Below are 18,639 nucleotides of genomic sequence, written 5' to 3' on the forward strand. Positions count from 1 at the left end.
GGTATGGGGAAGGAAAAGAATTATTAATAGTATCTAATAAGGTAATGACCTGTCTAATATATTATGTTCTTGTTTTAGTAAAATGTTCCCTTTTTCCGGTTGCTAATAAGACACTAATGCCATAAAAATTCGCTTAGAAATTAACCTTATCAATAAAGTGGCACCTCTTACTAAAACAAACACAAATGGTTGTATCATTTTCTTTGTAGAAAAGCTAGTCTAAAAGTTTTTACTGTTACGTATTTTATTTTCAGAAAAAGAATGATTACCTATGTACAGAATCAAAATAATTAGCAAATCACTACTCGATAATACTCGTCGTGACTCGGCAGTCGAAACTTCATACTGTTTATGAAATTCTAGACAGGCGTTAATCATTTCCATACAAAAGAGGTAATTTTTTTAAAAATATTATCTAATAAATTACTGACCTGTCTAATATAATATGTGTTTGTTCTAGTAAAACCACAGAATATATAACAGTACAAGTACAGAAGGCCCAATGCTTTGATGTTCACGAAATGCCGCCTTTTTAAATGCCGCCTTTTGCCCCTGCCATAAAAATTCGCTTAGAAATTAACCTTATCAATAAAGTGGCACCTCTTACTAAAACAAACACAAATGGCTGTATCATTTTCTTTGTAGAAAAGCTAGTCTAAAAATTTTTACTGTTACGTATTTTATTTTCAGAAAAAGAATGATTACCTATGTACAGAATCAAAATAATTAGCAAATCACTACTCGATAATACTCGTCGTGACTCGGCAGTCGAAACTTCATACTGTTTATGATATTCTAGACAGGCGTTAATAATTTCCATACAAAAGAGGTAATATTTTTTTTTTTAAATATTATCTAATAAATTACTGACCTGTCTAATATAATATGTGTTTGTTCTAGTAAAACCACAGAATATATAACAGTACAAGTACAGAAGGCCCAATGCTTTGATGTTCACGAAATGCCGCCTTTTGCCCCTGCCATAAAAATTCGCTTAGAAATTAACCTTATCAATAAAGTGGCACCTCTTACTAAAACAAACACAAATGGTTGTATCATTTTCTTTGTAGAAAAGCTAGTCTAAAAATTTTTACTGTTACGTATTTTATTTTCAGAAAAAGAATGATTACCTATGTACAGAATCAAAATAATTAGCAAATCACTACTCGATAATACTCGTCGTGACTCGGCAGTCGAAACTTCATACTGTTTATGAAATTCTAGACAGGCGTTAATAATTTCCATACAAAAGAGGTAATTTTTTTTAAATATTATCTAATAAATTACTGACCTGTCTAATATAATATGTGTTTGTTCTAGTAAAACCACAGAATATATAACAGTACAAGTACAGAAGGCCCAATGCTTTGATGTTCACGAAATGCCGCCTTTTTAAATGCCGCCTTTTGCCCCTGCCATAAAAATTCGCTTAGAAATTAACCTTATCAATAAAGTGGCACCTCTTACTAAAACAAACACAAATGGTTGTATCATTTTCTTTGTAGAAAAGCTAGTCTAAAAGTTTTTACTGTTACGTATTTTATTTTCAGAAAAAGAATGATTACCTATGTACAGAATCAAAATAATTAGCAAATCACTACTCGATAATACTCGTCGTGACTCGGCAGTCGAAACTTCATACTGTTTATGAAATTCTAGACAGGCGTTAATCATTTCCATACAAAAGAGGTAATTTTTTTAAAAATATTATCTAATAAATTACTGACCTGTCTAATATAATATGTGTTTGTTCTAGTAAAACCACAGAATATATAACAGTACAAGTACAGAAGGCCCAATGCTTTGATGTTCACGAAATGCCGCCTTTTTAAATGCCGCCTTTTGCCCCTGCCATAAAAATTCGCTTAGAAATTAACCTTATCAATAAAGTGGCACCTCTTACTAAAACAAACACAAATGGTTGTATCATTTTCTTTGTAGAAAAGCTAGTCTAAAAATGTTTACTGTTACGTATTTTATTTTCAGAAAAAGAATGATTACCTATGTACAGAATCAAAATAATTAGCAAATCACTACTCGATAATACTCGTCGTGACTCGGCAGTCGAAACTTCATACTGTTTATGATATTCTAGACAGGCGTTAATAATTTCCATACAAAAGAGGTAATATTTTTTTTTTAAATATTATCTAATAAATTACTGACCTGTCTAATATAATATGTGTTTGTTCTAGTAAAACCACAGAATATATAACAGTACAAGTACAGAAGGCCCAATGCTTTGATGTTCACGAAATGCCGCCTTTTGCCCCTGCCATAAAAATTCGCTTAGAAATTAACCTTATCAATAAAGTGGCACCTCTTACTAAAACAAACACAAATGGTTGTATCATTTTCTTTGTAGAAAAGCTAGTCTAAAATTTTTTACTGTTACGTATTTTATTTTCAGAAAAAGAATGATTACCTATGTACAGAATCAAAATAATTAGCAAATCACTACTCGATAATACTCGTCGTGACTCGGCAGTCGAAACTTCATACTGTTTATGATATTCTAGACAGGCGTTAATAATTTCCATACAAAAGAGGTAATATTTTTTTTTTTAAATATTATCTAATAAATTACTGACCTGTCTAATATAATATGTGTTTGTTCTAGTAAAACCACAGAATATATAACAGTACAAGTACAGAAGGCCCAATGCTTTGATGTTCACGAAATGCCGCCTTTTGCCCCTGCCATAAAAATTCGCTTAGAAATTAACCTTATCAATAAAGTGGCACCTCTTACTAAAACAAACACAAATGGTTGTATCATTTTCTTTGTAGAAAAGCTAGTCTAAAAATTTTTACTGTTACGTATTTTATTTTCAGAAAAAGAATGATTGCCTATGTACAGAATCAAAATAATTAGCAAATCACTACTCGATAATACTCGTCGTGACTCGGCAGTCGAAACTTCATACTGTTTATGAAATTCTAGACAGGCGTTAATAATTTCCATACAAAAGAGGTAATTTTTTTTTAAAATATTATCTAATAAATTACTGACCTGTCTAATATAATATGTGTTTGTTATAGTAAAACCACAGAATATATAATAGTACAAGTACAGAAGGCCCGGCCCAATGCTTTGATGTTCACGAAATGCCGCCTTTTTAAATGCCTACAAAATTCTAACAAAGAAACGAGCCGCACGTGCGCAGCGTCGGACGATAGGGTGGCTTATGGATTAAAACGAATGAATACTCAGATAAAAAATTTTAATTACTAATATTACTATTATACATATTCAAGTTTAGGGTACTTTCTAGGTATTTATACAGTATTTATATATTTTTGTTTGAGTCCCAACATCACAAGCCTTATTGAACTTTTCCGTAGGACTGAGATCTGTGTAAGATTGACCTAATTTATTCATGATGTCTATTTAACTAAGCATTATTAGACATTCCACACGCAGACATCGCATATGAACCTTAAAAAAAGCTCGCGACGTAAAGTAACAATAGAAAGTGCGAACGTGCGTTGCGTGAGAACGCGCGCCCCCCCTGATTAGGCCGCGACCTCGCGGCCGCCAGCATGTACTTGTAGCGCGGCGATAGAATCGCGGAGTGAGCCGCCCCTGGTAAAGTAAAACGTACGTGCCCCTCTTCATATTAGCCCAACACAGGCCAACATACGGGACGCAGCTATACAACAGAGCGAGATATCAGTATTGCGAACTCCCTCTAACTGCTGCGTCCTCCTCTAAAAAAAGCTACGTCCCGTTTGTTGGCCCATTTTGCGCGAATATGTAGAGGAGTTTTTCCGGTTTCCGACAAGGCGCTAATGCCATAAAGATTCATCTATAAACTAACCTTATCGATAAAGTGGTACCTTTTACTAAAAACAAACACAAATAGCTGTATTACTTTCTTTGCAATCTCTGTATTAAAAGATAATGTTTTTTTTATCATGAGTTATGTATTTCTTGGTAGACTATACATTTTGATTTTTGTCATTTTCGTGTACCCAAACTTGAACTGGCGTACTATTTTTAAGAAGTGTGCGTAACGGAACGTCAAACCCATCTGGCAACACTGCTCGGTAGTGACCCCGCCTACGGAGCAAGAGGTCCCGGGTACAAATCCTGATGAGAGCTTTTTTATTTTTTTCTACAGATATTTTTTCCTCAATTATTTTATTTTTTTAATATCCAAAAATATTTTGTTTAGTATTGAGAAAATGAATACATAAAAAATCAAAAAACAAAAAAATCGCTGTCAGGATCGAACCTGAGAACATCCGCATACGAAGCCAGCGCACTACCACGGGACTACGTCTTGACTTATTTAGTCCGACGAAATCAGTCTAGAGTAAAGAACGTCTAATGTCATGTCACGTCTGTATTGAGCGAGACATGCGCTCCTACCGGAGAGATTTGTAACTGCAATTAATAGGCCTCAGCCTCAGCTGGTCATTTTTGCGACTGTTTTACTTCGACAGATTGTCCTCCTTACCTCTATTCTCCATGAGACAGAGTATAGAAAATAATTCCTTTTGACATTTCAAAGTAAAGGGACACGCGAACGTAGGCAAGATTTCGCCAACGTTCGCCCTCTTTTACCAGGTATACGCTTTTGTAGATGTCCCAAGTTATATTTTATACGTAATACTTGCGTTATACTTAATTTTATTTTAATACTACAGTGTGTATTTATAAAAACTGCAAACACGAAATACAAGTTGAGGTTATGTGTAAAACTCTGCCACATACGAGACGAAATTGTTGAATTCTTAATTACAGCTGATTTGAAAAGTGTTTTTTTATAGTTAATTTTCATTGGCAGTTATGTCTCGAAATAAACAACATGAAGAGACGGACAAGCTCACTCGTATCGCTATTGTGAACGCCGATCGCTGCAAGCCGAAGCGATGCAGGCAAGAGTGCAAGAAGAGTTGTCCGGTGGTGCGGATGGGCAAGCTTTGCATCGAGGTGACGCCCAACGACAAGATCGCCACCATTTCCGAGGAGCTCTGCATCGGTTGTGGTATTTGTGTCAAGGTAAGACCTTTCAAACTGTATTTGTCACTTTAACAAAGTGATCAATCACCACTGACATCATGAGCATCATTGTATACATTATAAGACATGCTGGCTGGTTCATAAAACCTAGTCTACTAGGTTCTATGAACATTCTCCAAAAACTTGAGAGATTTCATCATGCATATATACTTGCTCATAGTATTCCATGACTCTGATTTGTATTATTTCTATACATATTTAAAATATGATTTATGTATTATTTCTGCTCCAGACTAAGGATTCCAATCAGAAAACAATATTGGTGTTGTTAGCCTATATAAGTACCTACTAGATTTAAATTTGTTTCAAATACATCTACTGGAAGTGCAAATATTTGTGTTTTCATATATAAAATATCCTGGATAGAGATGGGCCGAATATGGACTTTGCCGAATACGAATATTCGGCCGAACATTCGGTTCAGCTCTTACCGAACCGAATATTCGGTTACGCCATATTTTTAAAGAGGATGTTCCTTAAAACTATTAAATGATCGATAAAGGTTACATTTGTTACTACAACAATGTTTTTATGATTTAGTGGATAATTGAAACTTAGTTAAAACTGAACAGCTCTGAACTCAACTCTTAAACTACGGTTTTTTAACTTTTTTACAAAACAAATGTATTTTTAAGTATATTTTGACGCATAGGTTTCTCTCTTTAAAGCAGTTCCTTGAAAAGCTGCTAAACTAGGAACTTATTATCCAATGGAATACGTAAGATCTTCATTAGTTATTTACTTTGTTTATTCGGTAAATATTCGGCAACGCAACCGAACTATTCGGCCGAATACGAACATTGAAAAACTTGCTGAATATGCCGAATACCGAATATTTACCGAATATTCGGCCCATCTCTAATCCTGGAGATAAATTCTATTGAACATAATGTCAAAATTGTGTTTTACTTGAATATGATAAAATTTAAATGGTTTGTCTACAGAAATGCCCATTTGATGCAATTACCATCATCAATATCCCATCAAACCTGGAAAAGCATACAACTCATCGCTACTCCAAGAACTCATTCAAGCTACATCGGCTGCCCATTCCTCGTCCTGGTGAAGTACTGGGGCTTGTGGGCCAGAACGGTATTGGCAAGTCTACTGCCCTGAAGATCCTGGCTGGGAAACAGAAGCCCAATTTGGGCCGCTATTCTGTAAGATGTAATTTAGACAGATACAAAGCCATTTCAAGTAGCTTTAAGCTATTTAGCCAAATAAAAAATCTGTTTGTAACCCAATCAATGAAAAGTTAATTTACTGTCATTGTATTTAAACAGAACTACTCTAAAATACCATTACCTCTGTAAAATTGTTGTTTTATGTAAAAAGAGGCAAAGATTTGTAATGAATAACTAACTCAGTTTTGAAAATATGGGAGTGACACACCTACTTTTGCATATAAGTATAGTTCCATTCTAAAAGTTTTACAAGAAGATTGGAACTTCGTTGTCATTTACCTTGATTGATTATTATTATCATTAAAAATGTTATGTAGGTATTGAAATTTGAACTAAAATTGTAGGATCCCCCGGACTGGCAAGAGATCCTCGCCCATTTCCGCGGCTCTGAGCTGCAGAACTACTTCACCAAGATCTTGGAGGATGACCTGAAGGCCCTGATCAAGCCTCAGTATGTGGACCAGATCCCCAGGGCTGTGAAAGGAACCGTTGGACAACTATTGGATAGGAAAAATGACATGAACAATATTGATCAAATTTGCAAGATGCTTGGTAAGTTGTCTTTATTAATTAAAAATATATATTATTTTCCTTTTTAATGTTTGTTAAATTTAATAGAAATTATGCTTGTTGGATAGAAATAGCATACATTTGATTGTACTCCGTTATAACCATTTATGTACAAATTTATACAAATGTGAATTGTTGTTCACAAATATGCATGCACCTACCTATCATACCTATGTATATTCGTTGTTTGAGCACGTTTTGATCTTACGAAACACTTGATATTAGTATTTCGTAACAAAAAATTGATAATAATTGACAATGCAATATTATTAAAATATATTTTCGAAATATCAAAGTAACTTAAACTATCCATCTTATCCAGTAGTTAGATTTGAGTCTATAGATTTATAATTAGTTCTCATTTGGCTCAATCCCAATACCTAATCTATTGTTCTGTTTTAAGGACATGACATGACACATTATTGAGACCATGTGTAAGAACTAAAAAAAGTTAATCTTTTTTTATCTCAAGTTGTACCCAATGGTATGGTCAAAATACTTTCATTGTATAGTCACTTGCGCAAAAACATACCATGCAAGGAATATGAATAAATTATTTTTTGAACGGGAGTATTATTTAATATTTAGCAAACCGATTCAGTAAAGAAACTGGTCTAATTCCAATAAGACCTAGTTGCCCTTCTGGGTTGCCGGATGGTAATAGTTTGCATAGAACTAGTGAACATGTTTATACAAACTACAAACCACAATGGTTTAGATCTTACATAAAGGTTAACTTAGCATAATTTCTGACACCTTCAAGCATCCTTCAGGCCTACCAAAGGGCTAAGGAGCTCTATTCTGTTCAGAAAGCACACTAGGTTTTGGTACAGTAAAATATTATATTGGCAATAGCCAGCAATACATTTTTTATTTACTTATTCTTAGATCTCTCCCACATCCGCGACCGCGAGATCGCCGCGCTGTCCGGTGGGGAGCTGCAGCGCTTCGCCTGCGCCATGGTATGCATCCAGAACGGGGACATCTTCATGTTCGACGAGCCGTCCTCCTACCTGGACGTCAAGCAACGTCTCAACGCTGCCCGCACCATTCGCTCGCTCATCCATCCTGATAAGTAAGGAAGCTTTTTATCACTAGTGGATATATCTGAACAGAAATTTTGAGACTTGGGGGCCTTAGCTGCAAGAAAGAGATTTTATTGTTTATTGTCATGTCAGGCCTTTTCAGTATTTTTACATTGATTATACATCGAGTGTGAACTTTCTCCAAGCCCACGCAGGAGAGTTTACTGACGGGACATTGCTCAGGGTCGAGACAAAATGGCATGTATAAGTGTCAAAGACCAAGACTCTTTTTGAGTTGATATGCCACTAATTAACTAAAGTAGCAATATTATCATATCAATCGCTGCAGCGCCGATGACATGACCACAAGCTATAGTGTTTTTGATTTTACACCTGTAATCTATTGTTATTACCCAATACATGCCAATACCTGTAATTTATTGTTATCATAGGTACATATTCTAAGGCACCTGCAGACTCGTGAGAGAGAATGGCATTGTTAACTACTTTTAATGAAAACATTTTAGGTACATATTTGTATAATTTTAAGTACTTAATTGATTGTTCTTTTTTTATATAGATTCATCATCGTGGTGGAGCACGACTTGTCAGTGCTGGACTACCTGTCTGACTTTATTTGCTGCCTGTATGGCGTGCCCGGTGCTTATGGTGTTGTGACTATGCCTTTCTCCGTACGAGAAGGTTTGTAACTTTGTATCTTAACAATATTTTTTAATAAATATAGTAAACATCATCATCCTGCTTGCGTTATCCCGGCTTTATTTGCCACGGCTCATGGGAGCCTGGGGTCCGCTTTGACACTAATCCCAAGATTTGGCGTAGGCACTAGTTTTTACGAAAGCTACTGCCATCTGACCTTCCAACCCGAAGGGTAAACTAGATCTTATTGGAATTAGTCCGGTTTCCTTACGATGTTTTCCTTCACCGAAAAGCGACTGGCAAATATCAAATGACATTTCGCACATAAATTCCGAAAAACTCATTGGTGCGAGCCAGGGTTCGAACCCGCGACCTTTGGAACGAAGTCGCAAGTACTTACCGCTAGGCTACCAGCGCTTAATATAGTGAACATCAATTACATTAAATCAAATGCTTGCAAAGCTGGCCAACGACTACCTGACTAGCCATAAAATTGAACAGTTTGTAAAATTACAGAAACAAATAAGTATTAGTAACGATTTTCCTCAGGTATCAATATATTCCTGGATGGGTTTGTGCCCACTGAAAACATGAGATTCAGGACTGAATCCTTGGTCTTCAAAGTTGCTGAGTCAGCAACTGAAGAAGAGGTCAGTATTTTTTTTATTTACCCAAGTGTTGCAAGTTTTTTGACCTTTCCAATAGATTTGCATATGGTGGACACTACTTTACTTGTCTATAGAGTACAATACATACAGTCAAGTTCATCCGTATTTAAGTGATTGTTGGCTGCCTCTGAGACTTCTGCTAATGTATAATTTGTTTTTAGATTAAAAGAATGAACCACTATGAGTATCCGGAAATGTCGAAAAAAATGGGAGATTTCAGTCTTCGTGTGAAGCCTGGCGAGTTCTCAGATTCTGAGATTTTAGTTTTGCTTGGAGAGAACGGAACCGGAAAGACAACATTTATTAGAATGTTGGCTGGCAACTTGGAACCTGATGAAGGTATGTAGCGCAACGCGCAGGGCATATTTTACATTTAGAAAAACAATTTGTTTGTTTTTCATAAATGTGGTTTGTTTTCGTTTGCGGTTTGAAAATGAAAACTGCGTAATTTTTAAAAACGAAATAATAAAACACTACCTATTTGTGCATTATTTTGTCTGACAATCATTGCAGTAGACATGAACAACATTATTTTATAGAGTCGGCCAAAAACTACGTTTGAGTGAATCGAGATGGTAATTTATAAATAGGCGTACTTTTCTTTATTGAAAGTCAACTCTTAGCTCTAGCATTTTTTTAGATTAGCTCCATTTTCTACAAGAGGGTGTGCCAGAATATTAAAATGTTCCTTGAACGCGTCCGTAGTAAAATATCGATTATTTTTCTGCTTACATCTGGCAACACCAAAATTCGAACGTCACCTTTGTGAAAGTTGTCAATCGGTTTTCGCTTCAATGAGAAAAATGAATTTTATAGAATTCTAAAGAAAACTGTGTTATAATCTACATCGTTTACTGAAATAAATGTAGTATTACGTGTATTACGATATTTTTCAATGACAAATCACAAAGGTTTTGCTTACGTGTTGAGGTTATAAGTGTGTATCGAAATATAGCTAAATGTATTGTTAAAAATTGTTATGGCTAGAACTGAACTATTTGATCTCTATTTTCATCCTGTATTTCAAAAATGTTTACGACATGCAGAGTCTTCGTTATCCACGGATGGTATGTGCATTATGAGTAATTTGCATACAAGCTCAATAGTTTAAATATGCTGCAACGGAATGCGTGTTTGACAGTGCTAAAATGTAAATATTCGCAGACTGTTAGCTATTTAAATACCGAATGTATTGCCGTCAAGACTGATATTTATATTTTGAGGGAATTATTTTGTGCAAATTGATTGACTAAAGTTCCTTGTTTATGTTGAAATGCAGTTTACAAGGATTGTATGTTATTAGTGTACAATTAAAGAGACAATATTATTGAATAGATTCTACTCATGAATATATTACAATTGATGACTTCTTCTAATATTATGGTATACCAGGTAGGGTGCTTTCGCAACCAGGCAAAATTTCGAACAATACCCTAGAAACCGACAGTACTCGCTAGTCGGGCAACGACGTACAACTCAATGCCGGATGCCGCGAACCCACTAGTCGGGCACGCGGCGGACGCTCAGGGCTGTGCCAAGTAACTTTCGTATACGTGCATAAAATTAAATTTGCTGTCTCATGTGTTTAGGTTTCCCGTTTTATCAATTATCTCAATGCATCCAGTGGGCAGTAGGAAATGAATAAAAACACACAAAGCCAAATCATCAACATTTATTAATATTGCACATAGGTACAACATAACACACTAAAATCAGTGTTTTTATTATAATTTTTACAAGAAAAGTCTTATCTATAAAGCTAAATCATCATATAATAATCAACTGTACCAACTTTTTGACCACCTCTGAGTAAAGTTTACGAGTGCCCGAGTGTCGGGTATGCGGTGTCCAATGTGTTAATTAATAATGATAATGAATAAATTAGAGAGAAAACTATAAAATGTACATATCTAGACAACTACAGTATGCAAAGCAAGTTCTATTGGAAATATAGTTAATACAATCGTATATTGTTCCTCCAGGTTCGGGCACACTGCCGCAGTTGCACATTAGTTATAAACCACAGAAGATATCTCCCAAGTCACAGGGCATAGTCCGAAGCTTGCTTCATGAAAAAATTAGGGATGCATACATTCATCCCCAGGTAAGTCATATACTGGTTCTGTAATCTTTTTTTATTTCATAGTACCTATATGAAAATAGCTTACTGATTTGTAGTTGGCACCATGGACGAAGTGGACACTAGATCTCTTTTTAGGGTTCCGTAGTCAACTAGGAACCCTTATAGTTTCGCCATGTCTGTCTGTCCGTCCGTCCGTCCGTTCGTCCGTCCGTCCGTCCGTCCGTCCGTCCGCGGATAATCTCAGTAACCGTTAGCACTAGAAAGCTGAAATTTGGTACCAATATGTATATCAATCACGCCAACAAAGTGCAAAACTAAAAAATGGAAAAAAATGTTTTATTAGGGTACCCCCCCCTACATGTAAAGTGGGGGCTGATATTTTTTTTCATTCTAACCCAAACGTGTGATATATCGTTGGATAGGTATTTAAAAATGAATAAGGGTTTTCTAAGATCGTTTTTTGATAATATTAATATTTTCGGAAATAATCGCTCCTAAAGGAAAAACAAGTGCGTCCCCCCCCCCCCTCTAACTTTTGAACCATATGTTTAAAAAATATGAAAAAAATCACAAATGTAGAACTTTATAAAGACTTTCTAGGAAAATTGTTTTGAACTTGATAGGTTCAGTAGTTTTTGAGAAAAATACGGAAAACTACGGAATCCTACACTGAGCGTGGCCCGACACGCTCTTGGCCGGTTTTTTTTCATATTATAAGGAAGTAAAACTATGGAAACGGATTAAATCGCGTATAATGAATTTAAAATACATCCCAACGTTTCGAACTCTTTACAGCGTTTGTGGTCAATGGGTGACTTAGGAAAAATTACAATGTGCAAAAGCTACCCACATACAAGAAATATTAACGAACCATGACCACAAATAATATAGATTTCTAAGGCAGGTTCACACACTATTAATAAAGCTAGTTATACAATATTCAAAAAATTTACCATTACTATGTTAAAAAATAATTAACCAATTAATCTACACAAAATTGACAAAGAACAAACTGCAAATGTCCAACACCATACACAGCGCCGGCCCGTGCACTCGATCAGGGTAGAGCGAGTTTGAGTTTCGGCGCCCTTGGGAAGAAGTTTCACTACGTAGCAAAATAAATCGCGAGCGTAGCGAGCGCGAAATTTTTTTCATAGTAATGCCGTAATTTGAAGATTAACGCAATACAGAACTTATGGATTTCATCATACAGAGTGCGAAAGGGACAAATAGTTGAACTACCCTAGTATAGTTACGTGTGGCTGAACGTGTATATCATGTACCTACATAAAATAACAAACAAAACAACAGTATAGTGGACAAGTCTGGAAAGCAGATTCGGAACTTGTCCTAACTAAAAGAGAAAATAATTATAAATAGTAAGCGCGAGCGAAGCGAGCGCGATTTTTTTTCCTATTGACTCGATTAATTAAGACAACCCGTCAGCGGGAAATCCGCGAACTTTCAAGCTTTTATCGTCTGCAGAGCTGCGGTCTTTGACATATTTTGGGGTATTTTGACTTCACAGGGCGTCTATGTTCCCCACTTTTAGGTCTTATATTTCGCCATCACTTTTATTTTTATAATACTAAGAGTTAATTTATAGATTAACTGCGGACTCGATCGTCACCGTCGGGATGCCCATTTCGGTATTTTGTCACTAAGTGATCTGAGTGCTTTGAAATTCGCTCACCATCTGCTGTGACTCACAAAATTGCGCCTCTCTGAGACGTTTTGCGCCTTTGGCTTTATGAGAAACTCCGCTTTGGACTATCGGGTAGACTCAATTTTTTGCATTTGGATAGCGACGTAACTTTGCCGTTCGCCGCACAACAACGTGGTTCGTCAAGGGCTAGAATCCTCCTTTTACGGCGCCCTAGCAACAGCGCCCTTATGAAGGGCAATGTGGTGCAACTTTCCACTTAATCTGAATTACAAATCTAGATTTCATTTCCGACTCCTCTCGCCATTTTGTGATATGTGCGCGCCCACGCAACGTATAATTTTTTGTATGCTTTTTTCCACATTCTCGATTTTGGCGCCCCCTTACCATGTGGCGCCCGCTCCACTCGCTCTACCCTTAATCCGGCCCTGGCTAGAATCCTCCTTTTACGGCGCCCTAGCAACAGCGCCCTTATGAATGTTGGTATATGTTGGCAATGTGGTGCAACTTTCCACTTAATCTGAATTAAAAATCTAGATTTTCAATAGGTGGGGTAATTTTCGACTTCTCTCGCCATTTTGTGATATGTGCGCGCCCACGCAACGTATAATTTTTTGTATGAATTTTTCCACATTCTCGATTTTGGCGCCCCCCTTACCATGCGGCGCCTAGAGCGGCCGCTCCACTCGCTCTACCCTTAATCCGGCCCTGACCATACAACACAAATGCCTCACAGCCTTAGCCTTCGTCATGCCTGTTCCATTATCAGATGTACTACTGGATCCCAAGCCGGTGGTAAAGTAATGAAAATGAAAATGAAATGAAATGAAATGAAATGAAAATGAAAATGAAAATGAAAATGAAATATTTATTTTTCAAGTAGGCATATTACAATGCGCATATGAGCGTCAAGTAAAGCCATCTTCCCTATTAAAGTTTGGATATTTCTTGATCTCAATGGCCTCTCGCAACATTCTGGGTATATATCGCTTCTCCTTAGCAAGAACCAGAGGCTTGTAAAACTTTATAGCATGATTGACTTTATCCATGACATGTTCAGAGACCAATTCATTATACGCGATTTAATCCGTTTCCATAGTTTTATTTCATGAATAACTATCGCGGTAACCAAAGACAATATTATTATAAGGAAGCTTATACATATAAAAATTACAGAGTGTTGTTGCCTTAGTTGTTACTTAATCAAGTTTTTAATAATTTGACACTAAACTATAGGTAGTTTAGTGTCAAATTATTAGCATTCATATAAAATAAATGGCCAATGATTGGTTGATTACTACAGAAATTGTTTTGAATTATTACAATAGTCTTGTACTTTATAAAATCAGGAATGTAACCTGAGTTTTGTTCTTATTCCAGTTCATCACAGACGTAATGAAGCCCATGAAGATCGAGGAGATCATGGACCAGGAGGTACAGAACCTGTCAGGAGGTGAATTGCAGAGAGTGGCGCTGGTGCTATGTTTGGGCAAGCCTGCTGACGTCTACCTCATTGACGAACCCTCTGCATACCTTGACTCTGAACAGCGTTTGGTTGCAGCTAAAGTTATTAAACGGTAAGCAGTTATTTTGTTTAGTATTTTTGTTTACAATCTAATTAATTGTTGTTGGCTAAAATAATAACATTGTAATTGCACTAGACTTAACACAGCTCTTTTCACTCAGAAATTATTAAGAACTTAACAATAAAGTAATAATAGTATTTATTGTAACACATTGAACTGAAACATCTTTTGATAAAAGAATTTCAGCCTTGATATTCACATTGGAAAACCTAATGACAACATTTCCGAGCCCATAGACAGAGGCTTAGATCAAATAGTATGAAGATATTGAGGATAATACTTCTAATAAAGTCCCTTTGATCATCAAATTTCACATACTTTGTTTTTTTTTTTGACAATACAAATACAAATATTCTTTATTGTTCACCAATGTAACAAGATTACATCACATACAACAATATTCAATACAATATTCAAGACAATATTCTTTCTTTATAGGAAATATTGAGTCTTTATAAAATTTGTACATAATTATTTGAATTTTCTTAGGAACAAAGTGAATGTTGTGCCAATATAACATAACTCTGACAATCCGCAGGTTCATCCTCCACGCGAAGCGGACAGGGTTCGTGGTGGAGCACGACTTCATCATGGCGACATACCTGGCGGACCGCGTGATCGTGTTCGAGGGCACGCCGTCCTCGGACGCCACGGCGCACGCGCCGCAGTCGCTGCTCAACGGCATGAACAAGTTCCTCGAGCTGCTCGGCATCACCTTCCGGAGGGACCCTAACAACTTCAGGCCTAGGATCAATAAACATTCTTCTGTCAAGGTCAGTTGATCACGCCCAGCTAAGGCCTATGTTCATTACTATCAGAATTCCGTTACAATCTTAAGTAATTGGGAATAGGGGGTTTGTTTTCTTTCTACATTCATTCTAATTTACAAGAAGCATCCGACTGAATCAACATTATGATACAAGTGTGGAAAAGAGGAAGTCCGAAACCAGTAGCGACACGAGTTACGTTTTGAAGTTTTGACATATTAGGCACAAAAAGTACCATTTCCCGCACTAGTGCCACAAACTGAAATTCTGAATCCTCCAAATCTAAAACATATTCAATTTGTGTGTTGGAAATTAGAATAAGTATGATTTTTCATTTCGAAGCACCTACTCTTTCTGATTATGTTTTTTATTTCCGCTACCCAAAGGTTGTCTGGTAGAGATCGCTCTTTAGCGATAAGACCACCTGTTGTCTGCCTCTATTTATAATCATTTGTTTTGTCTCCGCTGTATCTTTTTTCTGTATCTCTTGCTGAGGTGTGCCAATAAAGAGTATTCTATCTATCTATCTATCTAACATAAGTCCTAAAAAAGTGCCAAGATTTAACAAAGATGGTCGTTATAAACCTGAAATATAACTACACTACTTTGGCTCACAATGTCTCTGAACTGAACTTATAGTAGACATTTTTCCCGATTTCTTATTTGTTTTGAGAAAAATTATGAAACTGTTCTTTTATAATTTCAATCTATATTGATAACACCACCGAAGTCACCTACAGGTGTGTCAATTACAAAACTATTATTTTTGATCTGAATTTGTCTGCATTTTTTGGCAACTGCAGTATTCCCGTCGTAATCGAGAGATAGACATCTCTATAAATAAATTGACTTTGTGCAGTCAAGTCAACATAAAGAGAACGTTATAATGGACATCACAAAATATTTAGGCAGATTTCTGTCAGATATCGATAAAACTTCGTACACAATATTGATATATAGAGTTACCAAAAATAACGGAATTAAAAAAATGATTATCAGGTCAGAGTCGCAAAACTTTATAAGTTTTCTTGCCACCATTTATTAAAATCTAACAAAAAGAACAAAAATCTAACAGAAAGAAGCAGTTGAAGTCGGATGCGCAGAATATAAAATTTGTAGATAGATATGGGATTTTTGACTACTTATTTTATGCATAGGTATTACTTTTGTTCCAGGATATAGAACAAAAGCGGGCAGGCCAATACTTCTTCCTGGAGGACTAGAGCGCGTAACCACCACGATATTTATGTATTTCGCCGGAACTGTATCTGTCACAACCGTGATGGCCCGCCATCCGTGTATTTCCATTATATGACTGTAATAAAAATCAGTTTTATACAACCACCTTTGTAATTATTATTCATTTCTTGTACCTATTTTTATACTGCAGAAAATAACAACAGAAGATGAAGTTTCCCAGCAGTCAGAAATAATGGTTTCTGTGGTCATGCAATTTTCTGTCTGTGGGCGCTTTTACATACGGGGTTGTCACTTGTCGCTATACGCTCGTAGCGTGAAATTTGCACTAGCACATAATCCCTGTAAAAATTATCATGTTGTATTGTTTCCCAAAACATACACAGTCCTGTATTGTATATTAGCATATTTTTGTCCATTTACCGCATCTAGTACGTAGCCAATTTACATTGATAATTGGTATATCTCTGTGACATTTCAAAGTAAATAATATAAATGTAAGAAAAATGTTGCTTGTTTAATAATATCAGGCGTTAGGATGAAACTCCACAATGTTTCCATTTCCATGACACGAGTAGCAATAGCAACCAAAACTCCGATCACTGCTTATACCTTTTATAGGTACTTGAGTATCTACTTGGGTGGTAGGTACAACGCTATAAAGCACAGAACGTTCCTCAATAAAACATCTACCTATTATAGAATTGATGCTAACAACTTGTTAATGACATCGAACCAACATCAAGTTTATCGAGCGACGTCACCGGTGACTCACTCTTCTCCGAACGATGTGAATAAAATTGTGAATGGTCTAATTCAATCGCGAACCTTGACCGGAACTTTGGGGAGAGAAACCTGTTCTATACTGATAGGGAGTATCAATAAACATGCCTCATACGCAAGAATTAGTTTAGGTAGTTTTAAAGACGTTGAAAACAGAATTCGTCGAGAAATATTTACCTACGCTCGCCCGGTTTCATCTTAGGTATTTTGGCTAGAATGAAATGAGGGACAGGTATAAATACAGTTTCGGTATTCTTAAAATTATTTTAAAACTTTTAAGTAGGTACATAAGTACCTTCCTCTTTATTTATCACTTCAGGAGGATATAAACTATTAGGTACTCTACGTGCGTTCTGGGTTTTTTGATTGCAATTACCTCCTACATTCAGAGTGACTAATGTCGGTATACCAATTTTGCCTAATTCAATATTTCCCGATGTCTTTTCCCTGTAAAGTGTAAAAAAAAGTAATAAGTGACGAAAATTGCTTCCCAAATGGATATTACCTACCTACGTCAATATCACTGTATTAGCCTATAAGTATGGATAGTTTTTAACCCTTTCATTAGAATCGTTACATAATGCCAATAAAATTCTGAACAGGCAAAGTATATGCAGTTCAACTCCATGTGGAATGCATTTTGTCTTTTATGGCTCACACATATAGCTACTTATGTACAAGATACTATGACGATGAAACCTGTCACAGGTCTGTGCCATGACCTAGTCATGGTTCATACTAGTCATTCAGAACATTATGATTCAACTCAAGCGGATGGTAGTGAGTAATCTTGTCAATTTGTCTAAATGAGACACAGATAGGCTACGTCAGAGTTCATTTAATGATAATGACATTATGCTATGATTAACCATGTCTAAACACAATTTGCGGAAATAATAAGTACCTATGTACAAGCATAACGAAATGCTAAAAAAGCACGAGTAACTCAGCAGCTGAAATCATCGCGACTACTTTGTGGTTAGAAAACGCAAATGAATATAAGTATTAATCACTACGCTCGAATTTCTTTCTTGACCTCTTTCTCCTCTCACATCAAAAATATACTTTTCACCACACCAACAGGTAAAGGCTTACTTTGCTATTCGAAAACAGATAGCTAAATTGCATTTTATCCACAAGAGTGCAAAGTACATAATTTCATACAAATTTTAACTTGATGTGTTGAGCTTTCTGGTAGAATTTACCTATAAATGATGATTTTGAATCATAAAATATAGGATAGATTGATGGATTTGATTTAGTTTGATGTTTCATAGTCAGTATTTTGTTCGTGTTGGTGTGGTTCGAGAATAGAATCCTGAACTTGCGAGTTTTTTAACACACGAGAAGTAAAATACATTTGCACCCGAGTGTAACACAAAACTTTTCCCCTCACTATAGCGAGGAATCTCTAACGCAAAAAA

The 18,639-nt window shown here is 36.0% G+C and overlaps 1 protein-coding gene and 2 long non-coding RNA genes across 3 annotated transcripts; all 3 read left to right on the forward strand.

Annotated features, from left to right (window-relative positions):
- The first annotated feature begins 704 nt into the window (after nt 1–704).
- LOC125233645 lies at nt 705–1,627 on the forward strand. Its single transcript, XR_007177876.1, has 3 exons — nt 705–829; nt 1,116–1,254; nt 1,551–1,627. It is a non-coding gene; the product is annotated as an uncharacterized LOC125233645 (long non-coding RNA).
- A 373-nt stretch (nt 1,628–2,000) lies between these two features.
- LOC125233698 lies at nt 2,001–2,962 on the forward strand. The gene is made up of 3 exons (XR_007177880.1): nt 2,001–2,125; nt 2,411–2,549; nt 2,836–2,962. It is a non-coding gene; the product is annotated as an uncharacterized LOC125233698 (long non-coding RNA).
- Nucleotides 2,963–4,465: 1,503 nt separating this feature from the next.
- Nucleotides 4,466–16,579, forward strand: LOC125229985 (protein Pixie). The gene is made up of 12 exons (XM_048134906.1): nt 4,466–4,573; nt 4,794–5,008; nt 5,974–6,189; nt 6,558–6,765; nt 7,672–7,858; nt 8,389–8,510; nt 9,018–9,118; nt 9,298–9,475; nt 11,119–11,240; nt 14,263–14,459; nt 15,007–15,241; nt 16,411–16,579. Exons 2-12 carry the CDS (start codon nt 4,796–4,798, stop codon nt 16,456–16,458), a joined length of 1,827 nt encoding a protein of 608 aa, XP_047990863.1. The 5' UTR covers nt 4,466–4,573; nt 4,794–4,795; the 3' UTR covers nt 16,459–16,579.
- Nucleotides 16,580–18,639: the final 2,060 nt, after the last annotated feature.

The sequence above is a fragment of the Leguminivora glycinivorella genome, chromosome 1 (genome assembly GCF_023078275.1).
Source record: "Leguminivora glycinivorella isolate SPB_JAAS2020 chromosome 1, LegGlyc_1.1, whole genome shotgun sequence".
Classification (NCBI taxonomy): Eukaryota; Metazoa; Arthropoda; class Insecta; order Lepidoptera; family Tortricidae; genus Leguminivora; species Leguminivora glycinivorella.

Excerpts from the sequence above, each read along its gene's own strand:
- LOC125229985 (XM_048134906.1), top strand. The coding sequence starts at position 4,796 with ATGTCTCGAAATAAACAACATGAAGAGACGGACAAGCTCACTCGTATC. Across the intron at positions 5,009-5,973 it reads GTTGTGGTATTTGTGTCAAG|AAATGCCCATTTGATGCAAT; the intron begins GTAAGACCTTTC and ends GTTTGTCTACAG. Across the intron at positions 15,242-16,410 it reads ATAAACATTCTTCTGTCAAG|GATATAGAACAAAAGCGGGC; the intron begins GTCAGTTGATCA and ends CTTTTGTTCCAG.